We start from the raw sequence: 26,721 nt of genomic DNA, 5'->3' as shown, positions 1-26,721 counted from the left end.
GATTCAGAGATTAAAAAATAAATTGTGATTTCTGGAGAATGATCTATTGTCAGCTAATTTAAAGAAAAGGTAGTTTACTCTTATAGTTTATTTTGCATCTTTAAAACAAAACAGTACCGAATAATCTATTTGTTAATAAGTGTCTGTGGGAAATAGGTGAGTATTTTCACACAAGAGAGAGGTTATTTAAGGCTACCCATCAAGTTACTGTCAGAATTTGAAGCAGAACTAGAAAGTTACTGGCTCCTAAAAAAATGTTAATAGGCTAAAATTAAAAAAAAAAATAAATTCCTGTACTTATCAAAAAAGCACTGTAAGCTACATGATTTAATCAAAGCAGATATTTGAAAGAGATCTACTGAGTCAAGTTATTACTGTACAAACATTTTTTTAAAAGTTTAAAGTGCATTGTATTTTATCAGGCCAAATTAAACATTATCCTCCAAACAGTTAGCATGTATATTCTTACATGAACTGTTACAGAAAAAAACTTTCAATAAAAATAAAAAACTGTACAATAAAAGTATATGAATTATTTTGGCCTGCTCACACTGTGATAGCACTTAGAATCTCATAGGAATTATGCCCACTCCATTCTCTCTCAGTTTGATTTTAAAAGGCTTTTTTTTTTTTTTTTCCAATTAATCTTACCATCTTATTAATTTATTGCTGAGAACTAGCTGGTTCTGAATATGAACACTGGGATGTAAGCATCTGAGTTTCACAGAAATACCAGCAAAAGCCAAACCTCGTTGCATATTTGCTTTTTTGGCAAAGAGAATAGTTACTGAAGTCTGATTCTATGCTCTTAATGTTCCTCTTAGCTAAAAATAAAATAATACGTAAGGAATTTAGGACTTACTTTAGGAAGAATCATGTACTGATATTCCCATTTGAAGGTAGGACCATCTCACATCCATGGTATTTTGGATTCACTTATATCACTGACTTAGGGAAAGAAGTATTTTCCCACAGGGAACTTTACACAGGCTGGCATGGACAGACTGATTTAGAGGAGCTAAGGATCTGGTCTTCTTTGCATATCATAGTTAATATAAAAAAATATAAGTGAATTATTTTGTCTCTTTTAAAATGTGCATTGGAATGAGGCCATGCACATTTGTGAAGAACAGATCTGACACTGTCAAATCAAGGCCATGTAAATATATGCGTTTGTTAAGTCAGTTCATACAAACAATAACATGATGCATGCTGAACCACGGTCATTTCTCTAGATCACACTGACCTGGCTATTCTGAGCCATTCAGTAGACAGAAAACAAAATAAACATATTTGCTGAACCACTACAGTGGAAAGTTCAGAACAGAAACTAAAACAGTATACAGTATTTAACTAAGACAATAAAATACATATTTAGTAACATAGTGTTGATTATATCCACAAATTACAGAGGGTAGGACACTGATTATGTGACATGTTTCAATGCAGGTGGAAAGGGTCGAAAATGACCTAGTAACATGGTGATCCACAGCTTTCAAATGTAAGTTTTAATTCTAATATTGGTATCTTACCTTAAATGAATCTGGAAACACAATTTATTACATTGAAAGAATCTTAACTGTGACCAATAAACATCTGTGGAATCATTTGAGTGAGATATTAACAGAATCATTAGCTATGGATAAGAAATATTTAAGCCGTCTCTCTCTTAACTGGTTATTACCAAGGGATTCATGCAGGGTTTGGATCAAAGTTCATACAACTAGGTCAAATTAAATTTTGTATTATCTCCTGCAAAAATATTTTCAAAGATGATATTGATCCAAGAGTTTCTTTTGCATGGCTTGCATACTTCAGTTTTGTATGTGTGGGAGAGTTATATAAACTACTGAAACTTTCCAGGAAGAGTGGTTCAGTGTGTTTGGTCCTTTGAGAAATGTGGTATCAACTGGTACTTCATATACTTACATGTACGTATAGTGTGTAATGTTGTTGCATATTCCATTTTCCCAGACAAGTAGCAAAAACACTTTCAATTTTCAGAAGGTCAGACACACATAATATCCTTATAACAAAAGCAACACTTTTTAAACAAGAAATGAGAGCAACTGAAAGTAACAGAAAAGACTTACTTTACTTTCCCTTTTTTTTTTTTTTTTTTTAGCTGAAAACGCAGCTCGAGGTGGTGGTGGAAGTGGAGAGGATGGAAAATCCAAAACATGTATAATTTTGTAATTTGTCTCAAATACACTGTTTCTGCTACAGAAAAGATATTGAGAAAGAACTTCAATGAGCCCCAGTGGATTTCTGCTTCGCATAGAATAGTATAGATCAGTCTCTTAACAATCCTCGTAAACACTTGCCATTTGTTGGAAATACTTTTCGCTGGAGTAAAAGAAACAAGTTACAATTAAAAACTGAAAAATCAAAAGACAAAAGAAAAAATAATGGTGCAAAATAAGTTACTGTGTGCTCTAAATACTTTTTCATGTAACTCAATTTATATTCAGTATTTTTATTAAAATATGTAACTTCTGCTGTCCAGAAAAAATATAAATAATTTTGATAGATCTTATATGAAATTACTGAATGAAACCTAACATGTACAATTTAATCAAAAAACTGTGATTTTCATAACATGTATATTTAGATTTTTATATTATGTGTATTTCCATAATCTCGCATTGTGTCCTTTTGCATCATACTCAGTATTAAATACAGTTCTAGTGCAAGCATTTCCTTCACTTTAGGAAAGCTAAACACAATTTTCTGGCTCATATCTATAAGCAGCAGGGCCATGGTACAGTCTTTTTTCAAAACTACCATGGATAAATCTGCAAATTATAGTTATAGCTTGGAGAAGCCACTTCTGTGCCCATGTACAAATGGCTCTGCCCATAGTTCCTAAACTTAACACCTTTTATTTTAAAAATCCAAAAAGGCACACCAGAAACATATAAGTGAGAATTTACCAAGATACCTATACCACTATATCTATAGAAGGTTCTACATTCAAATGTATTTTAAAAAGCTTGTACTCCCAATGTACCTTTTTAAAAATAGAGTAAATGAACAGAATTTTCTAGTATTTGAAAACCAATGAACTGGCACCACTTTAATCTTGGGAGCAAGATGACAGCAGAAGTAGAACACATCAGAATTCACATTATCTGCCTTTCCACAACCAAGACAGACTGCATACAAATCAGCTCTTTGTAAAAAAATATCTCCCTACAAAAACCTTCTGTTCTTGAAGCACGACAGAGACCACTCAATGCTTTCTTCTCAGGTCCCATGAAGTCAGGTCCTCCTGCAGATAAAGGAAGGAAAACGGCTACTGTATTGTGCACAGATCTGAATATTCACTGGAACCAGTTCCAAACTTAAGAGGAGCTGGATATGAAAGACAATTCCTGCAAGAAATGAGTTTGGCATACAGACTCAATCCTGCCCCCTTTAAAAAAAGCAGAACCATACGCTTTTTTTTTTTTTTTTTTTTTAATCTGAAAGGCCTTCAGCATCAAGGGAAGGGAGAGTGATGGAAAGATTTGCCCATTTATATACCTCTGTAAGATGCTGTACAAAGATAGATACTGTGTACAACTATCACTCAAAATTAAGTTTCCCACTTATTACATCATTATTTATAAATGGGCCAAATATTTTATGCAAAGATAGTTATGACATAAAACTGGATATTGTATATTATTCTGTATTAAATGTAGATACAAAAGAAAGCTACTCCAAGGTTGTTTCATCATGTAATTTTATTCAAACTGTATTAAATGATGTATTTAATATATATGCTGTAACATTTTATAAACATATTTTGAGGCCTCAAAACAGAGTTAGTTATCCAGAACATACACCTAATATGCAATACTTGCAGCAACAAACATAGTACCACATTCTACAAAAACCCGTTTGGGCAAGTTGCATGCATGTAAGCAGATTGCTGCAGATTGGATTTGGCTCTCAACCAAGCTTGCAAGATGACAGAGAATTAACCTTTAAATCCACCTTCTTACCTAAAGAAGCCTTCATGCAAGGCTACGTTTGTTATTCAAGGACACCCTAAATATGTCCTTGTACTGTCATCTATTATGTAAGTAAAAACTGTCTAAAATGTAATTACGTTAAGAAATACTTGTAAATAATGTTCTACTCATTCATATGAGTGCATGTAATATGTTCATAAATACACTACAACCATCTCTATTACATTTTCCACATAAAATACTTACCATAAATACTTTCTACAAATAGATCTACAGTGGAAAGCATTATAAAAATATATTTTCTATAACATTAACTTTCCTCAGCTTGTATTACATGAACACGTAATTCAAAAGAGTTTGTCCTGTTTATCCAAAGTAATTTTCATCCAACAAAGAAAATGGCCACTGTAACTATTCATGTGCAGACTGTTTCTTTGGAAAATATGCAATAAAGAATGCTTAAAGTCGTGTTTCTATTTGAAAACAGAGATGAATCCAGTAGGTTTCTCAAGCACTATACATTCTTTACTTGTATATTCAGGATTACACTTTAAAGAAGGATTAACATTCTATCAATGCTAAGGAGATCAGAAACCACAGATAACATACAAGCCATGTGTACATCTTGAGTGGCAAGCCACACACTTTATTAAATCAAAGATTCCAACAGCCATTCAGATTTTTAGTAAGGAGTGGAATTACCAGTCACATCATATTATGAATAAAATTTAAAACAAGTTCACAATGAAAACTTTTTAAAGAGCAGGGGAGACATTTCAGATATGATTTACTTAAATTCAAGTAAAATACACTGTTGACAAAAATGAACTTCTCTAATGGCATTTAAAAATACTTACACAGGCTAATATCTGAATATTGAAGTCTACGTGACTGATAACTTCAAGGCTATTAACTCTTGTTTAATAAATTACAAACATGAATATAATAATGTGTATGTTTTTAAAACAGTAATAGAATCTTCTAAAATACCCTTTACAAAAATCTGGCAACTTAATTTTGGGATAAAATTAAGAACAGCCTACTTCTGTGGTATAGTGTCAATAAACTATTTTCTTGCTTGTTTACCTTCTTCCAGTTTTTATGATAGGGTGCCATAAATCTTTTGCTACAAACTGAAAAAAAAATTCTCATTTTCATGAATATTCAGCTTACCACAAGAAAGCTTTTAGCCCTGAAGCCTTCTGCAAAGATAATCCAGTCAGATGGTTCATATGGAGTGACCGTGGAAAAGGTATGTTGTCAGAAAGAGGTTTATGGTCCCTAATTGTGAATCAATTTCCAGACACTCATCTAGACAATTCATGAAGAAAATTAACCTACATCAATTTCAAGTTTCAGAGAAACAAGTCTTGAAAGTATTCATCAAACTCTTCTTCCCTGTAGAAAAATAAAAATATGTCAAAGGAAGTTCTGCTTTTGATCTGTATCTAGGAGATAAATATTTGTATGAAAAACATTTAGCAGATTTCTGGTTAGAATATGTCTTAATTATGTACCTGGAATAGATCACTTTGACTTATTCAATACATTCCTATACCCTTTGCATTTCCTTTTCTGTACAACAGCAGTTTGACTGTCAAGATTTACTTCTAAGATAGTTAACAGGACAGTAGCAGATAAGACAGCAGTGGTAATGTAGCAGCTTGACAAAGGTTTCTCCTCCAGTGCTGTCTGTGTATGTGTCCTCTTATATAAAAAAGCATTCCTAGATTCACTATGTAGAAGGAGATTTGACATAACTTTAAATGTCAGAGTCATTAATACAATCAGTCTCTGCCTTTGCAGTTCTAAATGGTCACAATACCAGATAAAAGTTAACTATGATGAACTAACCGTGATTTTTCATCTGTTTCTTGTAGAGGACCTTTCCAAAAATCAGCATCTGAAGGACCATCTTGCACATCACTGTTATCTGAATCTGTTAAAAAAATTAGAGTGCTTAAGCAATAAGTTTTGAAAGAATTTATTTATTTAATTATTTATAATAAGTAAGTAGGTAGGGGAAACTTTTCATTTTAACCCCAAGAATAAAAAGACGCTTTACTTTGAAGTAAAAATTAAAACATTTTCTAGTCTTATTCAATACAGCACCAAGAAGACTCAGGTATCAGTAACTGATATTTTGGCCAAACATAGTAAAAATAATGTCAGAACACTGATCTTGATAAAACAGCGGCATAGTACTTTGTGAAAGTTTTATAATAACATCTACTTTATTACAATACAGGTGTATTACAATATAACTTGTGATATTAAATGAATGAATTACTTTACTACTTGAATGACACATCAACGGTAATGTATCAGTGAAATTGCCAGAAAATAGAGATTATTACATAACTGTTCCACATAAGTATACAAAAGGAGTGAAAAACAAGAAAGTCTCATTATCAAATTGACTTACAAAGACTTACCAGTCTTGACTTACAAAAAAAAACAAACCAAACCAAAAAAACCCCACCACCATCCTAAAATCTCCCAATAAAGCTTTCCACAGAGACTTTGGGCATGAGTTTTCAGAAAACTGCTTTGGGTCTTCCTGTATCCCTATCCTGTATCCTTCCTTATCTAGGACATTCCTCAAAGTATATTGCACAGCACAGCAATAAACAGAAATATTCAGTCCTTTCTTGAGACTCTGCAGCATGAATTAGGATGACCAGAAGATGGGGCTTATTTCACCAGAAAAGAAATTGGGTATTAGAATTACTGAGATAAAAAGATAACCACTGCCTAAGGAGTCACTGAGACTGAGCACATCCATCTGCAGTGGGTCTCTGAGGTACTGATGGTTATAGCTGGAAGACTTTGGTTAGAGCCTGGAATTTATTTGGCATGGTGTCTTCTCCCAGTGTTCTCCTATTAATCTTGTGAGTTCAGTACATCCTTCTATTGTTTGATGAAAGGAATTGTAGTACTTAGTGTATTAGAAAAGTATTTTCTTTATACAGCACATATTTACATACCTGGAACCATGCAATTATTAACAATAATTTGGGTATGGTTGCACTGTCTGCTCTTTTCTGGAACAATCTATCCCTTTATTTTTTGGACTATTTTTTCATTGTGTGTGCAACCACACTTCTTTCCTTAAAGATTTTCTTCTTAAAATTCCTTGTATTTTCTCCAATATTTATAAGTAGTTATGTTGAACCTTACTATCTCTGCTTGTTTTCAACACAGCCTTCTTGACATCTTAACAAATACTAGAACTGCCAATGACCAATGTATATGAAATAATACAACTTATAAAAAATAAAGATGCAGAAGATAATGAAATACTCTACCTTTATCAGAATTATCTGAATCTTCTGAAGAAACCTCATCTAGAAAGAAACACAAACACAATTTAAAAAATAGTAAGCTTATCTTGGTTTTATCTGTTATCTTAAAATGTTTACAAAGGATACTTCTGTTACAACAAATTACACATAAACGTGCACATGCATACATACTCCATTACATTCAAAAAAAGAAAGCAAACACTGAAGCAAAGCATTTCTTTTCATAAGTTCAAAGATCATCAGTTTGAGCTCAAATAAGTTATCCCAAGATCTGTGGTGTAAAAAGGTTATCTTACACTTCCAAAAGGCTTTTAATTCCTCAAGGAATTAAGTACTTCAGAACCCTCTCCGGTATGCAACATCTGATTTTTGGACAATGTACAATCTAATATAATAACCAATTCTTGAACAAATTTTTGTGGCAATAAACATTTTTCAAAAGGTTCTTCATCTCTATATAATATAAGAAATTAATCTTTTTTTTTTCTTTTCAAATAAGTCTTTTTCTTTAACATAAAAAAATATATATTTTTGACAACCTATGTAACAATCTAGAAACAACTGCATACCTACATATTTTGCATATCTGTTTACATACCAATATACGTATGGTAAAAGTAACATTCATCTTTTTTTAAAAAAAAAATAATATTGGAGGTTTAAAATTTAAAAGTACCTTTATGGGTCTTTTTTTTTGACTTCTTTTTTGTTGAACGAGATAATTTTGTCTTCTTAAGTTTTGGTTCTTTAGAGCTCTGTACAGCTGTGCCTCTTTTCTTGCTTGCTTTGATTTCTTTCCTCCTTAAAAAAAATAAAAAATAAAAGGTACATCTTTGGTATATATATCCCACAAGCAAGAGTAAATCTTAGGTATTTAATTCAGTCAAACAGTTGCCTTTTTTTTTCGGAAGCTTATCATTAGTTAAACAAAACAACAAAAAATATCAGCTGACACAGAAGAATCTCAAGCCTAAGAAACTCCTGCAGATTAACAACTACTGTATTTTATTTTCCATGTGACTTATGTAGGATTACTATATGAACATAAGGATTTTTTTTCCTGCTTCTTAATCTAGAACAGTCAGGAAAAATATTTCTAAGTATGTACTGCTCTGAAGCCTACTAAGAGAAAATATGCTTGACTGTGCTTTCTTGAATCCATGTGGTTTTACAATCTTAGTTCCAAAAAGAAACAAGACAAATCAAACAAATTTCAGTTAGTTAATTGTCTTTAATATGTGCCTACACAGCACTTTAAGGAAATTGAGTATGAACTATCTTTTAAAATAAACTACTTTTTATGTATAAATCCATCTAGACACACCTTTCATTTCTGTAACTTTAAAACAGAAACAGTAGTTTCCTAGCTCAAAGGTTTTCCTTTCACATGCTTTTTAGATACTTTAGTGATTAAGCCATACACCTGAGACCACTTCAAGGTCCAGAAAACCATAAAACTGGAAATGCTGTGCAATTCAGAAAGATTACAGATGATCATCAAAAACAAATCAAATGCTAATGCACGTATTTTATAGGTTCTAAATTGAGTATTTTAGTTTTCTCTGCTATTAGGAGTGATTCTGAAAGAGCAAATACTTAAATTGAGAATTTCACAGCACTGTTTGACTCGCACATAATAATCCTATTTTTTAGCAAAGGGAAAGCTTTTCAACTCTTAAACACAGCAAAAAGTAAAATAAAAGGATGGTGTTTTTCATAAACCTTCTGAAGAGAAGAATAACTATGGGGCTGAAATTAAGAAAAGGAAACTTTGGGGGAAGGAAGATTCTTACAGTTTGGGAAGTTTTGTACTTTCATTAGCACAAAAATACCTAACTCTCAACAATGTCAAGCCAATGACTTGATAAGAACTCCAGAACAGAATCTACTTCAGTGTCAATTAAGTTTCTAATTGTCTGGTTGAACTTTTATCCTTATTTGCTGTTATTCATACTAGCAACATATCAATAATTCATCCCCCTTATTTTCAAAATATTTCATTACCGGTGATGAAAGTTTAGTTTGTAGGAACATTCTGGACATAGTCCTGAAAAAGAAAGAATGAGAACACCACATTTGATAAGCACAACTAATAAAAACTTACTAATAAACAGATCAAATGGTTCTACAATTATACTGAAGATCCACAAATCTCTTACATCTTCACTAGAGATCAAGTGTTGCCACCTGGAGTGTTTTGTGCACAAAAGAAAAAACACTATTAGCTTCTTTTACGTAAAAAAACTCTGTCAATTGTGCTAAGTTTAATTATCTGCTGAATATACCAAAATGTACTGAATAAGAAAACCCCACTCAAGAGACAAGAATAGAAAAGGAAGCAAGTTAATTAAAGCTAGACTTTTTGGAAGAAAGCAAAAGATGTAAAAATAACCTCAGTTGAGCTGAAAGTGTGCAAAAACTTGACTGTTCCAAAGCCCTAAAGACTCCTAAGCCACATAATTAAGCAATGAAAATTATGAACTTTCCTTGCAAGTCAGTATTGTCCAATAAACCCAGACATGCTTGTATAGAAAATACCTTATAATAAGTTATTCTAATTTTATGACATCATGAATTATACAGGATGAAGTGTTCAACCTGCAACAGCTTTGTCATATATAACAACAATAGCCATTCTCAACAAATTAAGACCATTACTACCTTTAATTAATCTAACAAAATTATCTCCTATTCTACTGCTTATTTTCCACTTTTCATGAACTAGTATCATTATCATTAGGTCTCACTCTGTAGCTTTTCAATAGTAGGATACTCATCTTCTTTTAGGTTTATATATCCTTGAAGGACTGACTTACTCAATTTCACGAGTGCATTCCTCTTTTCACCATGTTCAACATAAGCAAAATTCACCTCCCAGCTCTTCAGGCCTTCTTCCTCATCACAGCGCTTATTTCCACAAGAAAACTGACCTTTAAAAACATCAGAAATAGCAAACCATGGTTCAGTGATTAACATGCATATGCTTGGGGTTGTTATTTTCAGTTTTGCTCAGTTCTTGCTTTTGTTTTCCTTCAAAGAAAAAAGCCCAAAACTAAAAATAAAACCTAGATTAAGGAAACAATAATAATGACAAAACAATCATACCTGTCTCATATTGCATATTTGCGAAGAAAGAACAACTTAAACTTCCTTTTACATTGCAGAGAAGAAGGAAGATCTTAGGGGGAAAAAAAAAAAAAAAGCCTAATCCTGAACTAGGATATATACTATGCCCTAAATGATAACTTACTTTTCAGAGCATGATGGATCAGCAAGTGCAATTCAGCCATATGTCCCTAATGACATAATCTATCCAATGTACAATGAATAAACAAAATTAAGATGTCCATATTCGTGTTACCTTACAAATTTACTTGATATACTAGCCATACAATTTGCATTTTAGTGACTTTCCATAAACACTTTCCTTTAAGAAAAAGAACTTAAAAAAGAAATTTCATTTTGTGAAAAAGCATGCAGCAGCTTTAAATGTTTCCTTAGGTTTATTGTATTAAATACAACACTAATTTTAAAACAACATACATATAATCAATGTTGTTTACACCACTGGGTTCCCAATATTGCGGTAATAAAGACACATAATTCACTTTGCAGAGGTCTAACTTGTATGCAGAGCTAGTGGTAAGGATCTATATTAATAGGCTCACAAGCAGGACTGTTTGTGAACGATTAACCTCAGAACATTCTGTTTAAGCTGCTAACTAATGGATTGGAAGTGTCCTCAGATACTTCAGTTCTGCAATTATATTCTGCCATTATAAAAAGTTTTGAATTAATATATTTTCAATATGTTTAACCCCATGAAAGGTGTGGTTATCAGGAACCTACATCATCAGGAATCATTTGTACCAAGTATAAAAAAATGAAAATCAACGAGGAAAATTTATACTATTTAAGAATTTGGGGAACTTAATCAAATTCTTTCTTTGTTGTTGTTGTTTTGTTTTGTTTGTTTTCACCCCCTTGTCCTCTGAAAAAAAAATAATCAGTATCTTCAGATTGCTAAGGCAAGGAATGAACTGCTAGGTAAGCCAGGACTTTACTGTGTAGGCCACCATAATTCTTTGACCTCATACATTTACATATATTTATGATGATCTAAATATTTTAAATGATTTTTTTTTTTCCTAGAAAATCCTTACTCCATACCATATATGTATACAAATGGCCAGGCTTTTCTTAACCTCTCCTCTCACACTGCAATACCTAAAACACATCCTCAAGCCCTGACTTGAATATATAATTCGACTGTTCATGATTTTTTTTCAATAGTATTTATCACTGTAGAATGTCATAAAAGTGTTAAAAATATTTTTTTCAAAGAAGAAAGAGATCATCACAATCCCCTTTCACTCATCCTAACCCTCCTTCTTCCCCATGACCTTAAAAAGAAAGGCATGGAAAACAAAGCAACCAAATGTGAGTAATCTATTCCTATTTTCTCTTCTTAACACACCCCAAACCATAACTCAATCCACCAGCGGCGGTTCTCAGCACCACTATTACTGTCACAGGTAAATTAAGCACATACTCTCCTTTTTAAAATATGAATCATAATTCATTCACACATAGCTGACCAGGTTAAGGTAGGTATTAATGCTTTATTACACTTTAATTAAAGTAATTTATATTACTGGCTTATATTAGAAAATAGCAAAAGAAAGACATTAGTCATGTCTTTCTTAAATAACCACTTCAAACTGCACTTTGCCAGAGCATCTCATATGCTAGAAAACAGTGGATTCTTGCGCCCCTCAGTGGTGAGGGGTACCATTTCTCAATTCTTATGTTCCAATTGTTCTACAGGTTTTACACTTTTCATTAGAAAGCTTAAAACATGTAATTCTGTACTTTCTCCTGCATTTTAAAATACAGTGTATCAAGTATTAAAAGTACAATGCATCTTTATTCTTTTTCTCCCCCACGAAGTCACGATAATTCAGAAATTATGAATATCTCATTTAACTTTGATCTTTTAAAAGTGTTCATTCGAGAAGACATACAACTGTATCAAATTTAAGTACCTGTTAACATAATCTGTAGTGCTGAAAGCAACATATGACTACAACTACCTTTAGAAATTTGGAGACTTCAATTAAAGGTATCAAAGACTAATAAGTCAATGTAGAACTACTGGGGAGAAGCAGCTGGAAAATATACCCATGACCTTCTACATTATCAAATGCATTATGTTGGTGTCCATTACAAATCTGACCTTGTGAAAGTAAATTATGTGTTCTCTTAATTTAAGCCGGAGAAAAGGAGGCTCAGGGGAGACCTTATTGCTCTCTACAGCTACCTGAAAGGAAGTTGTGGGGACCTAGGGGTCAGCCTCTCCTTGCAGATTACTAGCAATAGGAGGTAAAAGCCTCAAGTAGCACCAGGGGAGGTTCAGTCAGGTTGGAAACTGGGAGAAATTTCTTCTCAGGGTGGTTAGGCATTGGAATGGGCTGCCCAGGGAGGTGATGGAGTCACTGCCCCTCGGGCTGTTTAAGGAAAGGTTGGATGTGGTACTTTGGGATATGGTAATACTGGTGGTAGGGGGATGGTTGGACCAGATGATCTTGGAGGTCTTTTCCAACCCTTATGATTCTATAAAAAAATTATCTATGCAGATTAGCATGCACACTAGAGCTATGTAGAATAAAACAGTGAAGTTAACAGTTACATCAGTTTATTGTCTATCACCATCTGATACACTTATCAGCATAAATTGTCAAATACTATCAAAAAAAAATTATGTTGAAAAGAAACAAGAGAAGCAAAAGGCAAGGTGAAATGCAATATAAGATGAAAAAGAGCATTACCTTTTCCTGAAATTACTTCTTTCTCATGCCTCCATCTAAATCCAAACTGTTATGATAAAAACCAAAAATCAGTTTAGAACAGTCAATGTATTCAGTAATATAAAGCCTATTTTCAGTGACTGATGTCCTGTGTTTCATTCATCAAATTCTGGTTACTAAAATTTAATTTATCTGTTAATTAGAAGTATCTCTCTCCTTCTGCTTACCAGAAGTATCCCAACTTACTCATGCAATTCAAATTCTAGTAGATGCTGTGTTCGATAGTGAGTAACTTTTTAAAATGTTTCATAGCAGGCAGAAGAGCAAATGGGAAACTGGGACAGACTGGCTTTACTAAATACTACATTGTGATTTTGTCCACACTAAAAACTGAGAAGACCACTGGAATACTGAAAAGGTGAATGACCACATACCAGTGGATCACCTCTCACATACTAAGTACTATGACAAAAGAAACAGCTAAGTAATATTTCCCTTTACATTGCCTAGAAACTTCAGCTGAAGATAACCCAGCTATTGTTTTTGTTTTCCAGTAGAATCTGCTTCATCCTCTCAAAATGCCAAGTAGTCTAGTGAGAAGATCAAAGACAGAAAGGTCTGAGAACAGCCTAGGAAAAACTATTTTATTTTCAAAACCTCAAAACTATTTTATTTTAAACCTCAGTGGTATACAACTTCTCCAAAAAGGGCTATTTTGTATTTCCATTTAAAATTCATGAACATGTGATAACAAGAAGATAAAATTATTTCTCTATAAGCAAAGCACAGAAAATGCTGAACTTCATGTTAAAAGTTAGGGGGGTAAGGGTAGGCATGATGAAGGGAGGAGGAGGGATAAGGTTTCCAAAATTAAAGAGGTAGGGGATAAATGGCTGTAAAGGCCATCTCTGACTCCTGTGTTCCAAAGCATCCTTTGGAATACAAAGCTGCTCTTTAGGCACCCAAAGACTGAACCCACATAAACGTGCATTTTCCAAGATGCAGTGGCATGCAATTCTGTAATATATTGCATTGGTTTAAAAGTGTTTTTTTTTTTTTTTTTTTTTTTTTCCTTTTCTTATTTTAAACACTGCACAGAGCCTAGGTATCTTTTAATCCATGTAGTCTTTATTGCCTTTTTTTTTTTTAAATAAACCATAATAATTCCTTATCTGAAGGGCATCAATAGGGAGTTTTCATGAAGAATAGTATGTGGTTCAAAGAACATTGGAAAAAATGGAGTAGTAAATGTTCTGATTCTTAAGAATATGCCACAGACTCATAAATACTTTGCACCTTAATAACCAAAGCTTATAACCAAAGCCAAATGTTTTGTCTATAATGATTTTTCCCAAGTCAATATATTACATAGAGATATCTAAGAAAGCTAAAAATCTGAACACCAATTTCTTGAAATCAGTCCAATAATTGTTGAATTTGTTTTATAATATAAACAAAGTTTTCATATATACTGATTTTGCTTTTGTAAAAACAAACAAGCAAAACAAAACAAAAACAACAAAAAACACACAGAAGATCAGGTTTCTGCTATCAGACAATTAGCTAAGGTTGGTGCTTGTACAATCTGCAATGTGGTCTAAAGTACCAGTTAAACCACTTATGCTTGAGTCAAACAAAAATTAATCAATTGAAACAAACAAATAAACAAACAAACCAAAAAAAACAAACACAAGAACTCTGCTGAAGAGTTTAATGAAAACAGAATGTAAAGCATATTTGTAAATAATAGAATCAGTAATGGAAATTAACAGTTGATCTATAGTGTTTTTTTTCCTGTTTTAAAGGGTATTCCAATTCTGAAAAGCTTTCAATGCAATTGAGAAACATTGCAAGTTTAAGATTAAATGTCAACAGTATTTTGACACCGATTTTACATGTGTGTGCTGCAGGCTATAAAGAATAAAATGCTTTTTCATAGTCCTTCTGCCACTTCCCCAGTCACCAAGTTATCCATGCACACTTTTGCTACTTCAGTACTTTTACACATTTTCCCTCAGACCAAACATGACCTGTTAAGATATTAATCAGCTGATATCTTCACAGAGTATTTCTGCAACAGTATCAAGAAAAAAAGAGACCACAATAATACAAAAATAGGCAGCCAGAACCACCAACCAGAAGCTGAATTTACTGCTTGGGTAAAACCTGTCCTTATCTGCAATTCAATTTTTGCCCATCACTATTCCACCAACTAATGGAAAATGACGGAGAGCTAAAAAGGCTAATCAATAAAATAAAAACGAAGCAACAACTTCAGTCCTCTAACTAAACCAAAATACCAGGAACAGATTAAACTACATAGAAAAAAATAAAAATTAGGGTAGGTTCATCAATGGTCAGCCTGCAAAATGAAGGAAAGCAGAAGCAGTTATTCTGCCTCACCTTCCTCATTAAACATGTTCAGCAAGATACTAAATGAGCTATTTCTCTACCTTCAAGGTAGACCAAGACTCAGTCAAGCAACTCCAAAATGTTTTTTTATGGGACTATCAAATGGCTAACTTATGAAGAAATGATAGTTTAAAAAATGTGGAAGATCTTTTAATATCCATAAAAAGTAAAATTCTCAATTGAATACAGACTGCTTTCATAATATTTATTAGCTGCAGCAACAACTAACATGATGTCCCCAGTGACATCTTTCAGAAAAGATGAAAGGTATAAATTTAAACAAAACTGTGGAAAAATACCAAATATTTTAAATATTTTATTTTTCACAGAAAAACCTTCTATGCTGACAAAAGTGAACATATTAACATTACCAAGTGGAAGACAAGTTGGCCTAGAAATCTGAAAAAGATCTGGGAAAAAAAAAAGAAAAAAGAAAAACAGCAAAAGAATAAAATATTCTGTTCAATGACCAGGTGTCAGATGGATTTCATTTCTTAGCAAATGGCAATCTGTTGAGCTACAAAACAAAGCAGAGACAGCAAATAAGAATCCTTCTGGAAAAATATGAAGGCTAAGAAAAGAGAACATCTCTAGTCTAATGCCTAACGAAGTAAAACTTATATGCAGAGCACTCTCCCTTACTGCACAGCAAAATTGACAAGAGCGCTAAAATATCTGACAATACACAGATGGTCATTTATCAGCCTCAAAGCTTGCAGACAGGATGCATGAGGTACAAAGACAACCTTGACCTCAAGTAACTCTGACCTAGGGAAATGTAAGGAGTAGCAGACAAACCACAGGTAAGAGTTGTCACAGCACTCTTACCCAATGTCTACAAGCAGCCTCATACCAGAAGACCACCTTGGCATTGCTCAGTAAATTTAAAAGCAAAGGAAATGATGACATGCAAAAAAAAAAAATGTAACCCTCTGTGTGCAAAGATCGTTGTTTATGCAGCAAAACTGTGAGAGTGGCACCATTAAAAAAAGACCTTGGTGTTGTCACTCTGCCAGAGATGTTTCCTTATTCAGTGCACTTTCATGGTAATGAGGTAAGGTGCAGATGAAGAGGTTTCTTCCTCATTGAACATAAGCTTTGGTCTTTCTCTTTTTCTCCATATTTAGGTTACTAAAAACTGGCTATGAACTTCTATTACTGACTGCAGGTGTGGAGTTTTAGGAGGAACTAATTTGAGAAAAGCTAACTAAATTTGATAAAAGCTCATCTACATCCCCCAGAGAAGCACAGACAATGGCAGTAAAAATAATTCAAAAAGAACCCTGCCCTCTGCTGCTTCAAGGCCCGTCACAGGAGCCAGCAGGCCATCAAAGGTGCATCTCCACAACCTCAGAGGGGCACAGAAGCACAACGTTGGTTAGGAACCCAAGCTACCAACTCCAGAGGCATGAACTGCCAGGGCTGTTCAAGCTGAACCATCAGCCCCATTGTCCAGGTGTGAAACTCATCATGATGAGCCATCAGGAACAAACTCCCTGGATCACCTTTCAGATGGAGGGGTGAGACACAACATGGCATGCAGGGGAAAAGCTTTCTGGGACTGCATAGGATTTATTACAGGACATTTAGGGAAGGAACCAAAGGCAGAGAGGGACTCTGAGAGCTTTGGGGAAGAAAAAGTGCAGAGTAATAGAAAGGTAAGGAGCAGGGTGATGCCATTGGTACTGTCTTTGTGTGAGTGCTCTGTGCTCATGTCTGTGATCTGTGTGGCTGATCCTGTATATACATTGTATGTACATAATAACTATTATTATTACACACTTAGATGGGTGTACCTGTGCTCTGTGTGGGTGCCTACGAGGAATACATGTTCAGCCTCATTACTGGTTGGAACTGGGTGAAGGGAGCTGCAGCAGCCTTGCCCCTTGCATGCTGTTGGGCCCAGCAATTCCTTTAACAAAGAATATCAACTTAATGAAGCTGTACACAGGAAATATGAGGCTTCTTATTGTTGCTTTTTAAGCTTCTTGTCTTTGGTAAGATGGTCTGCTGATTTTTCAGACTTCAGCAGGGTGCTTCGCACGAAAATGATACTCATCATTATCCGCTATTTAGGAAAACTGAGTTAATTTTCTCAGAAGAAATGTTCTAAATGAGATCTTAACTACAATTGCTATGCATAGGTCTGTAGAAGAATTAGCTGGCTAGAAGATTTTGTCTAGTAGAAAAACAATTATACGTGTGAAATGACAGATTACTATGTATGGGCAAGTCTCAAACTATGCTTTTTGATAAAAGCTTTTTATAGATAGATAGATAAAAACACACAAACTCATCACCAAGTTTAGCATGACCTAATAGCATATAAAGAAACATCAACTCTGAAACAAAAGATTGACCAGCTTAGAAGCTTGCCATCCACCCTACACCTCTCATAGCACCAGCACTGCAAAACAGAAGGCATAAGGGGCTACAGATAACTGCCTCCAGTTTCTGGAAAACAGAAAAAGAATCAAGGCAGGAAAAGCCGAAAGCACAGGCTGCATTCCATTGGTGTGAATGGGAACTGATCAACAGCCTATTTTTGACTCCCAAGAAAAAAAAAACTTGCTTTTGGCATCCTTCTGTACCAAACATGGGCCTGGATAAATCAATAATCGAGAATGAACTGGAGAAAGGACTCTTGCATAGTCAGAACATATTTGAGGACAGAAAGCATAACCTAATAAAGAGAACAAATTACCTGATGTATCACTTATGCTGAAATGGCAGTTCCAAAAATATAGGTAATGACTTACTAGCATAAACAGGAATTCAGAGTGACCTCAAAGTTAGGACAGTCACATCTGAAGTCTGACAAGGGAATACTGTTCACACAACACACACACAAAAATAGGAAACTGGGGCAAGACAGTTTCCCACAAAAGATAGCAAGCATATGGAAACTTGGCACAGTAAGGAAAGAAACAAAATCTGTAAGCATGCTCAAGGGAAACTCAGGTTGGGGTGGGTGTGAGGGCAGGATACAGAGGGATATGAAACTGTAGGAAAATAAAATAATTTAATTTTGTATTTTTCTGTTTAATCATCTTTAGAAGGCTGTCCTCTTTTCTGCCTAATATTAGAGTTTAAGCCCAGTCCTTGCAAATATTTACCAGTGAGTGTAATTTTCAATACTATAAATAGTCTCAAAGAACTTTATATAGACACTGTTTGCAGGGCTGGGTTGTTACTATGTGCTAACAACACTAATAGGCATTTGAGTTCAGCAACGCTTTGCAAGATTACAATACAGAATTCACATACTCTTTTTGACTAAAAGGTTAGTCAAAAACTTGGAAACAGCAAAGACTGTTTTGGCTAAGAAGGAAAACTGGTCTTGGAATTTGTTTGGTAAGAAATTTTATTTATTTACAAAAAAGAAATACAAATCTTGTTTCCATAAACAGAAAAGAAGAACCAGTGACAGATACTGCTCTAGAACAAGCATATCCAAAATTGTTTCATCTACCCTTCAAGTACAAAACTATCTCTTTTTAGACTTTTTTTTTTTTAAAAAAAAAAAACAGTAACATTCCCAAGTTTTTTTTAGGTTTCATCAAATGCTTCTCTCTAGACAAACCCCTCTAGCCTTCTCTCCCCAGCCTCTCTGCATTTTGTGCCTTTCTTACACACAATGTACGTCTTCATAAAATCCCATCGGAGAGAAATGCTTCTGTTCCCACTGAAGCATATTTTTGGGGCAGTGACAATGCTTGGATTCAAAACTGGTGCTGCTTATTAAATAACCTGACAGTTTCTCTCAACTCTCTTCCTAGGGAAGGGGTACTAACATTCTGGTTTCACAACATATACAGTGTTGTAAGAAAAAAAAAGGCATACTTTAAAACCAAGATGATTTACAATAATGAAACGTACCTTATTGTCTTTATATCTACTGAGATCTGCTATACAGTATTCTTTGAATAATTTATCATAATACTTCTTTGCAAGTCTCTTCTCCCTGTAAAAAAAAAGGTATTATTTTATTAAATATAGAACATAAAACTATTTATTTAATATTTTAATGATATTAACCAGACAAAGATGTGTTGTTTCATCTGAAGAACACAAGTTGTAGAGCTAGAAATGCAACAGAAATACACCCATTGAGATAAGAGGCAATTTCCAGAAAAGTAGGAAAATGCATCTAAAATATATCTACAAAGTCACAAATTAAGGTGTGTGTGTTCTTCTTTTTTTTTTTTTAAGAAAGGGTTCCTTCAGGATTTTCAGAACAGTCATCTCAGAGAATGCATAAATACTTTTCAGTTCTGTCACTAATTCATTTTGCCACTAGGTGATATTACTAAATCTCTTAAAGGTCTTTCATTTCTAAATGCATTAAAGATCAAAGAATGATCACTAAGTATGAACAGTAATTCTTAATAAATAGGGGATACCACAAATTTAGTACAAAGTGACCTAAAAATACTACGTTTTATATAATAGTTCCAGGTACCAATTCATATCTGCTTCATCATCTTCTTTCCACAGGAATCTATGGTTTTCTCTTATAATATCAAGATCTGTCTTGTCATTTGCTCTGTAAAAGAATGCGATTTTATTTTAGTACAATATAACATTAACATGAAAAGTCACATAGTAATTTGGTAAACATCAGTATTCATCATTTTTATCTCTGCCTCACTGTATAAAGGAATTACCATGGAATGAAACTATTAAAAAATGTATTACTCCCTGGTATACCATTTTCAAAATGAAAAATCCACAGTAGTAAATGGTCACTGAAACTATGGATGACATCATTCTGTCTGAAAATTCTTTTTTTTTTAAGACAGTTATGGATAGCTCTAAAGAAGGATATCATTATTCTGGACCACAGATAGCAACTTTGAAGATTTGAAAAGTGTTCCAGACTGATATTTTGAAGGTACTGCCAGATATTTTTCAACACACCTTCAATTAATGCTCACCTGTCATTTTCCTTTTACATAACAAAACAGAAATTAATTCAGCTCATGGTAAGTTCTTTTATAAAAAATGGTGGAAAATGAAACAAGGCAAGTTTGTGCTCCAGATATTTGCAATGACTATCGTTACTCCTTGTGACCAAAATAATTAGTAGCTTGATACACACACACAACCCTATTTTCCCCCTAAGATACAGTTTAACAGCTTTGCATAACAAGGTTCTGGTTCTTACCCAGAACGTCGGAAATCCTCCTTTTTGCCACCATAGTATAAAATGTAGTCATTCACAAACTTTTTATGTCTTTCATACTGAATAAAGCAATTAAGGATTCTGTTTCAGTATTTAAATTATTTTACCGACAGTTTAAAACAAAAATAATAATAATAAAAATGTTTTATATATTTAGCAGAAAGATTTTTTTCTCAAAAACGTTTTGTTAATTTCCAGAAAGAAAGGAATTAATTAGCAACATTTACCTAATAACCTTTTATAGAAGCTACCTTCCAAATACAGAACTTCAAGGTAATTTCATCTTTAAAACCTCAACCAGCTGCCAGAAGTTTATAAAACTATCCTTCTTCTCCAAAAATGCTCTGTAAGCATATATATAGAAGCCAACCTCCAACCCATGTCAAACTTGAAGAAGAATTAAATAGAAGGATACAGCATCCATCGCAATCAAGTGAAATCTTCTTTTTCTTGCTTCTTCCCTGTTAATAACAAATATGTTTGAATGAAATTTACCTTTACATTAAGGAAAAAAAGCCTCACAAGAGCATCAGATTAAAGATACCTATCCCATTCTTCAGCTGCAAATTGTCTGTGAGCCACATTGCCTTGTTTTGCTTTTTGGAATGGCTTTACCAGAAGGCTCTCTTCCTTCGTGCTACAGGTAAGGAAGAAAAGAAGGGAGAAATGTTAGTCAAGAACTTTCCATAAGCAATAGCATTTCCATATCCAAACCTTGCACTAACTCAAGTAACAAAACCTGCTATGATAGTTTCTACAGTTTCTGTCTATTTAACTCTACATTTCAAGCCCTTTATAAATCTAGGCTTCACAGCTCAGTAGAAAAAGGAAGGACACTATGTTCACTGAATAAGAGTGACTGTTAGTAACACTATTGCATCATTTCATGCTAATGTTTCAACACCTCATTAAACAGTTCTGCCTCTCTTAGTGCAAGCACGGTAATTTAAAACTTATTTAAGTACTGTCTTGTGAACCATACATGTCAGTGGCCAGCTAAAATACATTCAAAGTTTAACAAAGAAATAAAAGTTAAATATGAAGTGATACACTTCAGCTTAGTAAAAGGTATATTTAGTTAGTTTCATTTCTCAGTAGAGGTGAAGAAAAAAAAGAAAGGAAGTCAGAAACCTGTAGCCAGTTGGCCAGGGAATTTTTATTTCAAGCTATGGGATACAGGACTCTAGAAACTAAGCATATCATTTGCTCAAAAGGATCTGTGGGCACAAAATTCCCATAAGGAGATTCCATAAAAGAGCAATACAGAAAAAGCTTAAGACTACTATTTTCCTTAAAGTGAAAATAAATATCATCACAGAGTAAGAAAAAGATATACACATATGCAGTGAACCCACATTAGAGCCCTACTGGGAATCAGCAGCAGTGTGCCAGAACAAGGGTAGCAATGATATTTTTGAAAGGCTCCTGATGGTTAGTTCCACCTAGGAAGCAGAATGGTGTAATGTGTAATGGCCTTTTAAAGAAAATCAAACCTGAACAAAACTAGTCACTGTTTTACTGGAGAACAGACATATTTATAAAATAAATGCCTTCTATTATTCCAATGATTAAAACACTGACTTTTTCCCAGAATGTAAACACTAGAAAACCATTCCTTCAATTTCATTACAAAGGAAAATATGCAAGAGTCCTAGGAAACTTTCCAGACAGCCTTCTTAAATAAAATCTAATAACAAAGCAAGGAAGAGACAGGAAAAGGTATGAGAAATGTATGTATAATGTAGGCAAAATGTTTAGTATGGTGCGGAAAGTATCCAAGGATTATGGTGCCAAAGCAAAATAAATACATAAATTAAAAAAAAACGTAATGATATAATAAGACCAGACTACAAAATGTAAGGTCACTCATTGTGCAAACCAATGGAAGAATTGGCAAAATGGTCTCAAGTAAGAGACATATTGTTACATTTCAATGACTGAGTACCAATTAATTTGCCAATACAATTCCCAGGTCTCTTCATAAATTAATTAATTGTAGTGGTTTAAACTTGGTAGGCAGCTAAGTACTACACAGCCACTACCTCACTTCCTGCCCAGTGGGATGGGGGAGAGAACAGGAAAGATAAAAGTGAGAAAACTCATGAGCTGAGATAAAGACAGTTTAATAAGTGAAGCAAATAAGTGTGTGCAAGCAAAGCAAGATAAGGAATTCATTCTCTGCTTCTCATCAGCAGGCAGATGTTTAGCCAGTTCCAGGAAAGCCGAGCTCCAGCAGGCATAATGGTTACTTGGGAAGACGTGTCATACTGCCAAACGTCCTCCCTTCTTCCACCCAACTTTTATTGCTGAATGTGACATCATACAGAATGGGACATCCCTTTGGTCAGCTGGGGTAAGCTGTCCTGGCTGCGTCCCTTCCCAGCTGCTGGTGCACCCCCAGCCTCCTCACTGCTAGGGCAGCATGAGAAGAAGAAAAGACCTTGCCTCTGTGTGCAAGCACTGCTCTGCAACAACTAAAACGTGTTTTCAGCACTAATTTCTAAACACTAAATCCAAAACACAGCACCATATGAAGAAAATTAAGTATCCCAATGAAAAAAAAAAAGGCAAAATAATAATCAAGTAGCAGCAGTTCTTCACTTCCTCCAAGCAGGTGTTTTATATCTACAAAGCCTGCTGCTACTTGGCCTCTTTTGCCTTGCTCTCCTAGCAGTTTCACATTTCCTGATGGATCACAGTGAAGTGAAGGGAGCAGCCAAACTCCAGCAGTTCATGCTAATGCTCAGAAAAATGAAACATACTGCTCCAAGAACCGAGAGGCACATAGACACCAGATGGACATGGCAGAACAGATTTTAATCAGTTGTCCCTGGGAGACAACATGCTTTGGCAAGCTTGGTACGAGGAAATGCTGGAATCTGAGGTTGATTTTTCAAAAATCAGTTCAACACCAGACTTTACATACCACAGCATAATTTTCTACACCATTTGTACAAAACACACAATGTAAAGTATTAATTCTGTATTACATTACCTTTTAGTCTTTTGCACGGACTTCTCTTCATTCTCCTCATCACTGTAATCAGAATCATAGCCTCCATGGCCACGTGCCTGGAAATAAATAAATGACAATGCAGTCAATACATCTGCTAGAGTAATATGGATAGAGCATAACTAGAAATCGGTACTGTGCATCATGAATAAATAAAAGACACCGAGCACACAATCAAGTGCAAATTCTCACATATGTTTAAACCAAATCATTTTCCACATACAACGCAGAAAATTTTCTAAATAACATAGGACAAAGAAAATATGGTTTCTCACTGACACTGTCTCCCTGTCAAAAATCGCTATATAAATAATTTATATGCAGATGTTCCCATTCTTAATCTTCACAGATGCAGATAAAAAAGATGCTAAAACACTTTTGGTCTTTACTTTCAAACAATCTCTCTTATACAGAAAAGGTGTGTATTTTCCCCAAGAGCTACTCTTTCAGAAGGCTGGAGGACAGAAAAAGACGTGCCTACATTAAAAATAATAAAAAAGGATGGGCAAAATTTTTTCTTGGGCTGTGGTTCAACATTTGAGATTGTTAGATCTTGCATAAATAGCTGGAAAGTTGGTTGAAATTATTATCTAAATACAAAATAAGCACTAGCTAAAGCCCAAATCTGTCATCTCCATTTTTCAGCAAACAGTTCATGTGCAGTTCTCTTAGTGGAAGCAATGGCTTTAGTCGATCCCACCTCCTCTCTCTCACTCATAATCTCGTATCTTCCTTCTAGCTGTCCAGCTGCAAAGTGTTCTAAAACTACACAAGAGCCAGATCAAACCACTCATCCAAGTTACAACAAATGATCTCATAAAAAGTTCAAAGATAAATTCAGGGGGAAGAAAACCAACCACCTCTGACTGATGTCCCAATACTTTTATACCAGTCCTCTGAAGGCACAGTACTGCACCAGTGCTATGGTGTGCACACCGGTCCTTGTGTGCACAGTCAAGTACTGCACCGAAGCTGTGTTCATCCATCAGCAGCTCCAGCAGTGCTGAAGGCACTTGGAGACCCATTACTGACTGCCCTGCATGTCTCAGGATGGTACCAAGATGACCTGACTTTTAGGTAAAACATAAAAATGGACTCCAGCAAATAATCTCATGAATATTTCTGTTTTGGAAGGAGAGTGTAAACAGACACCTGCTTAACATGAGATTTCAAGACTGATTTCTCCCCTGCCCCACAAACAAACAAACCCAATCCAGAATACGCAAAATGTATTTCATATTTAACTGTGGTAAAAGACAAGCAGATAGCAAAGCTTTGTGTCCAAACTAAGAAATTTTAAAAGATGCCTATGTAAGTATGGTCAGGTAAAACTGTCAAGAAAATTTAAAATAACTACTTGATAAACCCTCTCATACTATTTGATAAACCCTCTCATATCATCGTTGCTTTCATAATTATTTTTAAAAACCTAAGTATGCCTTTAGTAAATAAGTAACTACCAAACATTTTATCAAAGTGTGAATCTGAAAATTACATAACTTGAGTATTTTATCTTCTACACCAATGTTGGACTTTTTTTTCCAAACACCACCACAAACTGAAACCACGAAAGTAAAACAAGTACTAAAACAAGTGTACTTTGGGATACACTTAAATCGCTGACAGTTAAGTAATCCCAACATCTTGGATTCACTTATAGCAAAGCACCAACTAAATTAGAGCTCCTGTAAACTAGCAATTCACCCCCAGTAAATGTACTAACACTGCACGTGACTGACGGCAGACAGGAAATGTCAAGTGTTGATGTCAACACATGGTACTGCGGACTCGCCAGCACCACACTTGCAGGAGGCATTGGCATCCAGAAAAGGGTGCAAACCCTTTATCCCTCTTTTAACCCTTTTCACCGAGGTAAAGGCACACTAGTGAAATGGGCACATCAGAGAACTGTTCATGTTGACTCCTGATTTACAGCCGAACTGAAAAGGTAAAAAAAATAAAATAAAAAGGCAACACAATCCTACACACAAAGTCCCAACTCGTGGCCCCTCATCGCACAGCTCTCTCACAGGCATCACTCAGCCTTCCCTTTACCTGCCCAGCTCACAGGGCCGTGCTCCTGCCTGTGCCCAGCCCCAGGCAGGCCCCAGCACTCGTTTTGGCACGAACTGCTCTGGGAATACCTAAACGGAGCCCAGGATCCAGGAGAGAGCTGCAAGGAGCTGAAGGCTGAGAACTGACAGGAAACTGAGCGCAACAGACAGAGATCTGCTAAGTGCTCCTGCACCTTCCTGTCATCTTCCAGGCTTTGCTGCGACTTTGCAACCTCCACTTGGGTGGAAAAAAATTGAAAGGACGTTCAATTAGCTTCACAAAAAGACGATTATGAAATGCGTTTGCACATCCTGCACGGCGAACGCTCCTAACAAAGAGAAAAGCCATAAAGTACAGACTCTTTGCAAAGGTTTTTATTAAAACTCTCTCTCAAAAAATAATAATAATAATAAAAAAGCAAACGGTAAATATCAGCAAGCAGGCTACGGAAGTGGAGTTCAGAGGTTTGTGGGGCTCCGCAGTGAAAAATGACACTGAGGCAAGGCCTGAGTTGGTCGTAGATGACTTCCAAAGACACTTTCACGCCCTAAAAGCTTCCCGTCCCTTCCTGTCCCTTCCTGTCCCTTCCCTTCCCGCAGCTGCCCGGCAGGCCGCAGGCCGCACGGCGGCGGGGGCCGTGCCCCTGCGGGGCCCGCGGCCTGCCCGCGGCCTGCCCCTACCCCGGGCCTTCCCCACGGCACCGCCGCCCGCCCCCTCCCCGCGTCCCTCCCTCCCTCCGCGGCCCCACTCACGGCGGCGCCGAGGCGCAGCTGCTGGGGCACCATGGCGGCGGCGGCGGCGGCGGCCCAGGCCGGGGCCGCGGGCGAGAGCCGGGCCGCGGGCCCCTCCCGGAAGCCGGGGCCAGAGGCGGAGCGGGGCCGCGCCGGGAGCTGCCTCCACACGGCGGAGGGGCGCCGAGGGGCTCGGGGGGCCGGCGGAGCGCGGCGGGGCGCCGGCGGCCGGGGGAGGGCGAGGGCGAGGCGCG

At 35.5% G+C, this 26,721-nt stretch overlaps 2 protein-coding genes across 3 annotated transcripts in view; one reads left to right on the top strand and one right to left on the bottom strand.

Annotated features, from left to right (window-relative positions):
* Positions 1-2,196, top strand: part of PDE6C (phosphodiesterase 6C) — a 30,981-nt gene extending 28,785 nt beyond the window's left edge. The window contains exon 22 of the mRNA XM_035329386.1: positions 2,126-2,196. Within this exon, the coding sequence (XP_035185277.1) occupies positions 2,126-2,196 (71 nt within the window). The remainder of the gene's footprint in view (positions 1-2,125) is intronic.
* On the bottom strand, positions 547-26,634 carry LOC118168792 (protein FRA10AC1 homolog). 2 transcript variants are annotated; one of them, XM_035329385.1, is made up of 15 exons: positions 26,489-26,634; positions 23,664-23,740; positions 21,213-21,305; positions 21,084-21,129; positions 20,651-20,727; positions 19,946-20,029; positions 19,363-19,447; positions 13,093-13,138; positions 10,081-10,194; positions 9,269-9,311; positions 7,941-8,065; positions 7,268-7,306; positions 5,814-5,898; positions 5,301-5,357; positions 547-2,346 (listed from the first exon to the last, which is right to left on the bottom strand). In XM_035329385.1, exons 1-14 carry the CDS (start codon positions 26,519-26,521, stop codon positions 5,315-5,317), a joined length of 990 nt encoding a protein of 329 aa, XP_035185276.1. In that variant the 5' UTR covers positions 26,522-26,634; the 3' UTR covers positions 547-2,346; positions 5,301-5,314. The 2 variants fall into 2 exon arrangements, with proteins under 2 accessions (XP_035185276.1, XP_035185275.1); XM_035329384.1 differs by lacking the exon at positions 547-2,346 and having other exon boundaries at positions 3,711-5,357.
* Between the last annotated feature and the right edge of the window lie 87 nt (positions 26,635-26,721).

Source organism: Oxyura jamaicensis, chromosome 6, assembly GCF_011077185.1.
Source record: "Oxyura jamaicensis isolate SHBP4307 breed ruddy duck chromosome 6, BPBGC_Ojam_1.0, whole genome shotgun sequence".
In the NCBI taxonomy this organism is placed as follows: domain Eukaryota; kingdom Metazoa; phylum Chordata; class Aves; order Anseriformes; family Anatidae; genus Oxyura; species Oxyura jamaicensis.
Note: the sequence above shows the minus strand (reverse complement) of the source record. Positions and strands in the feature narration are given on the sequence as shown.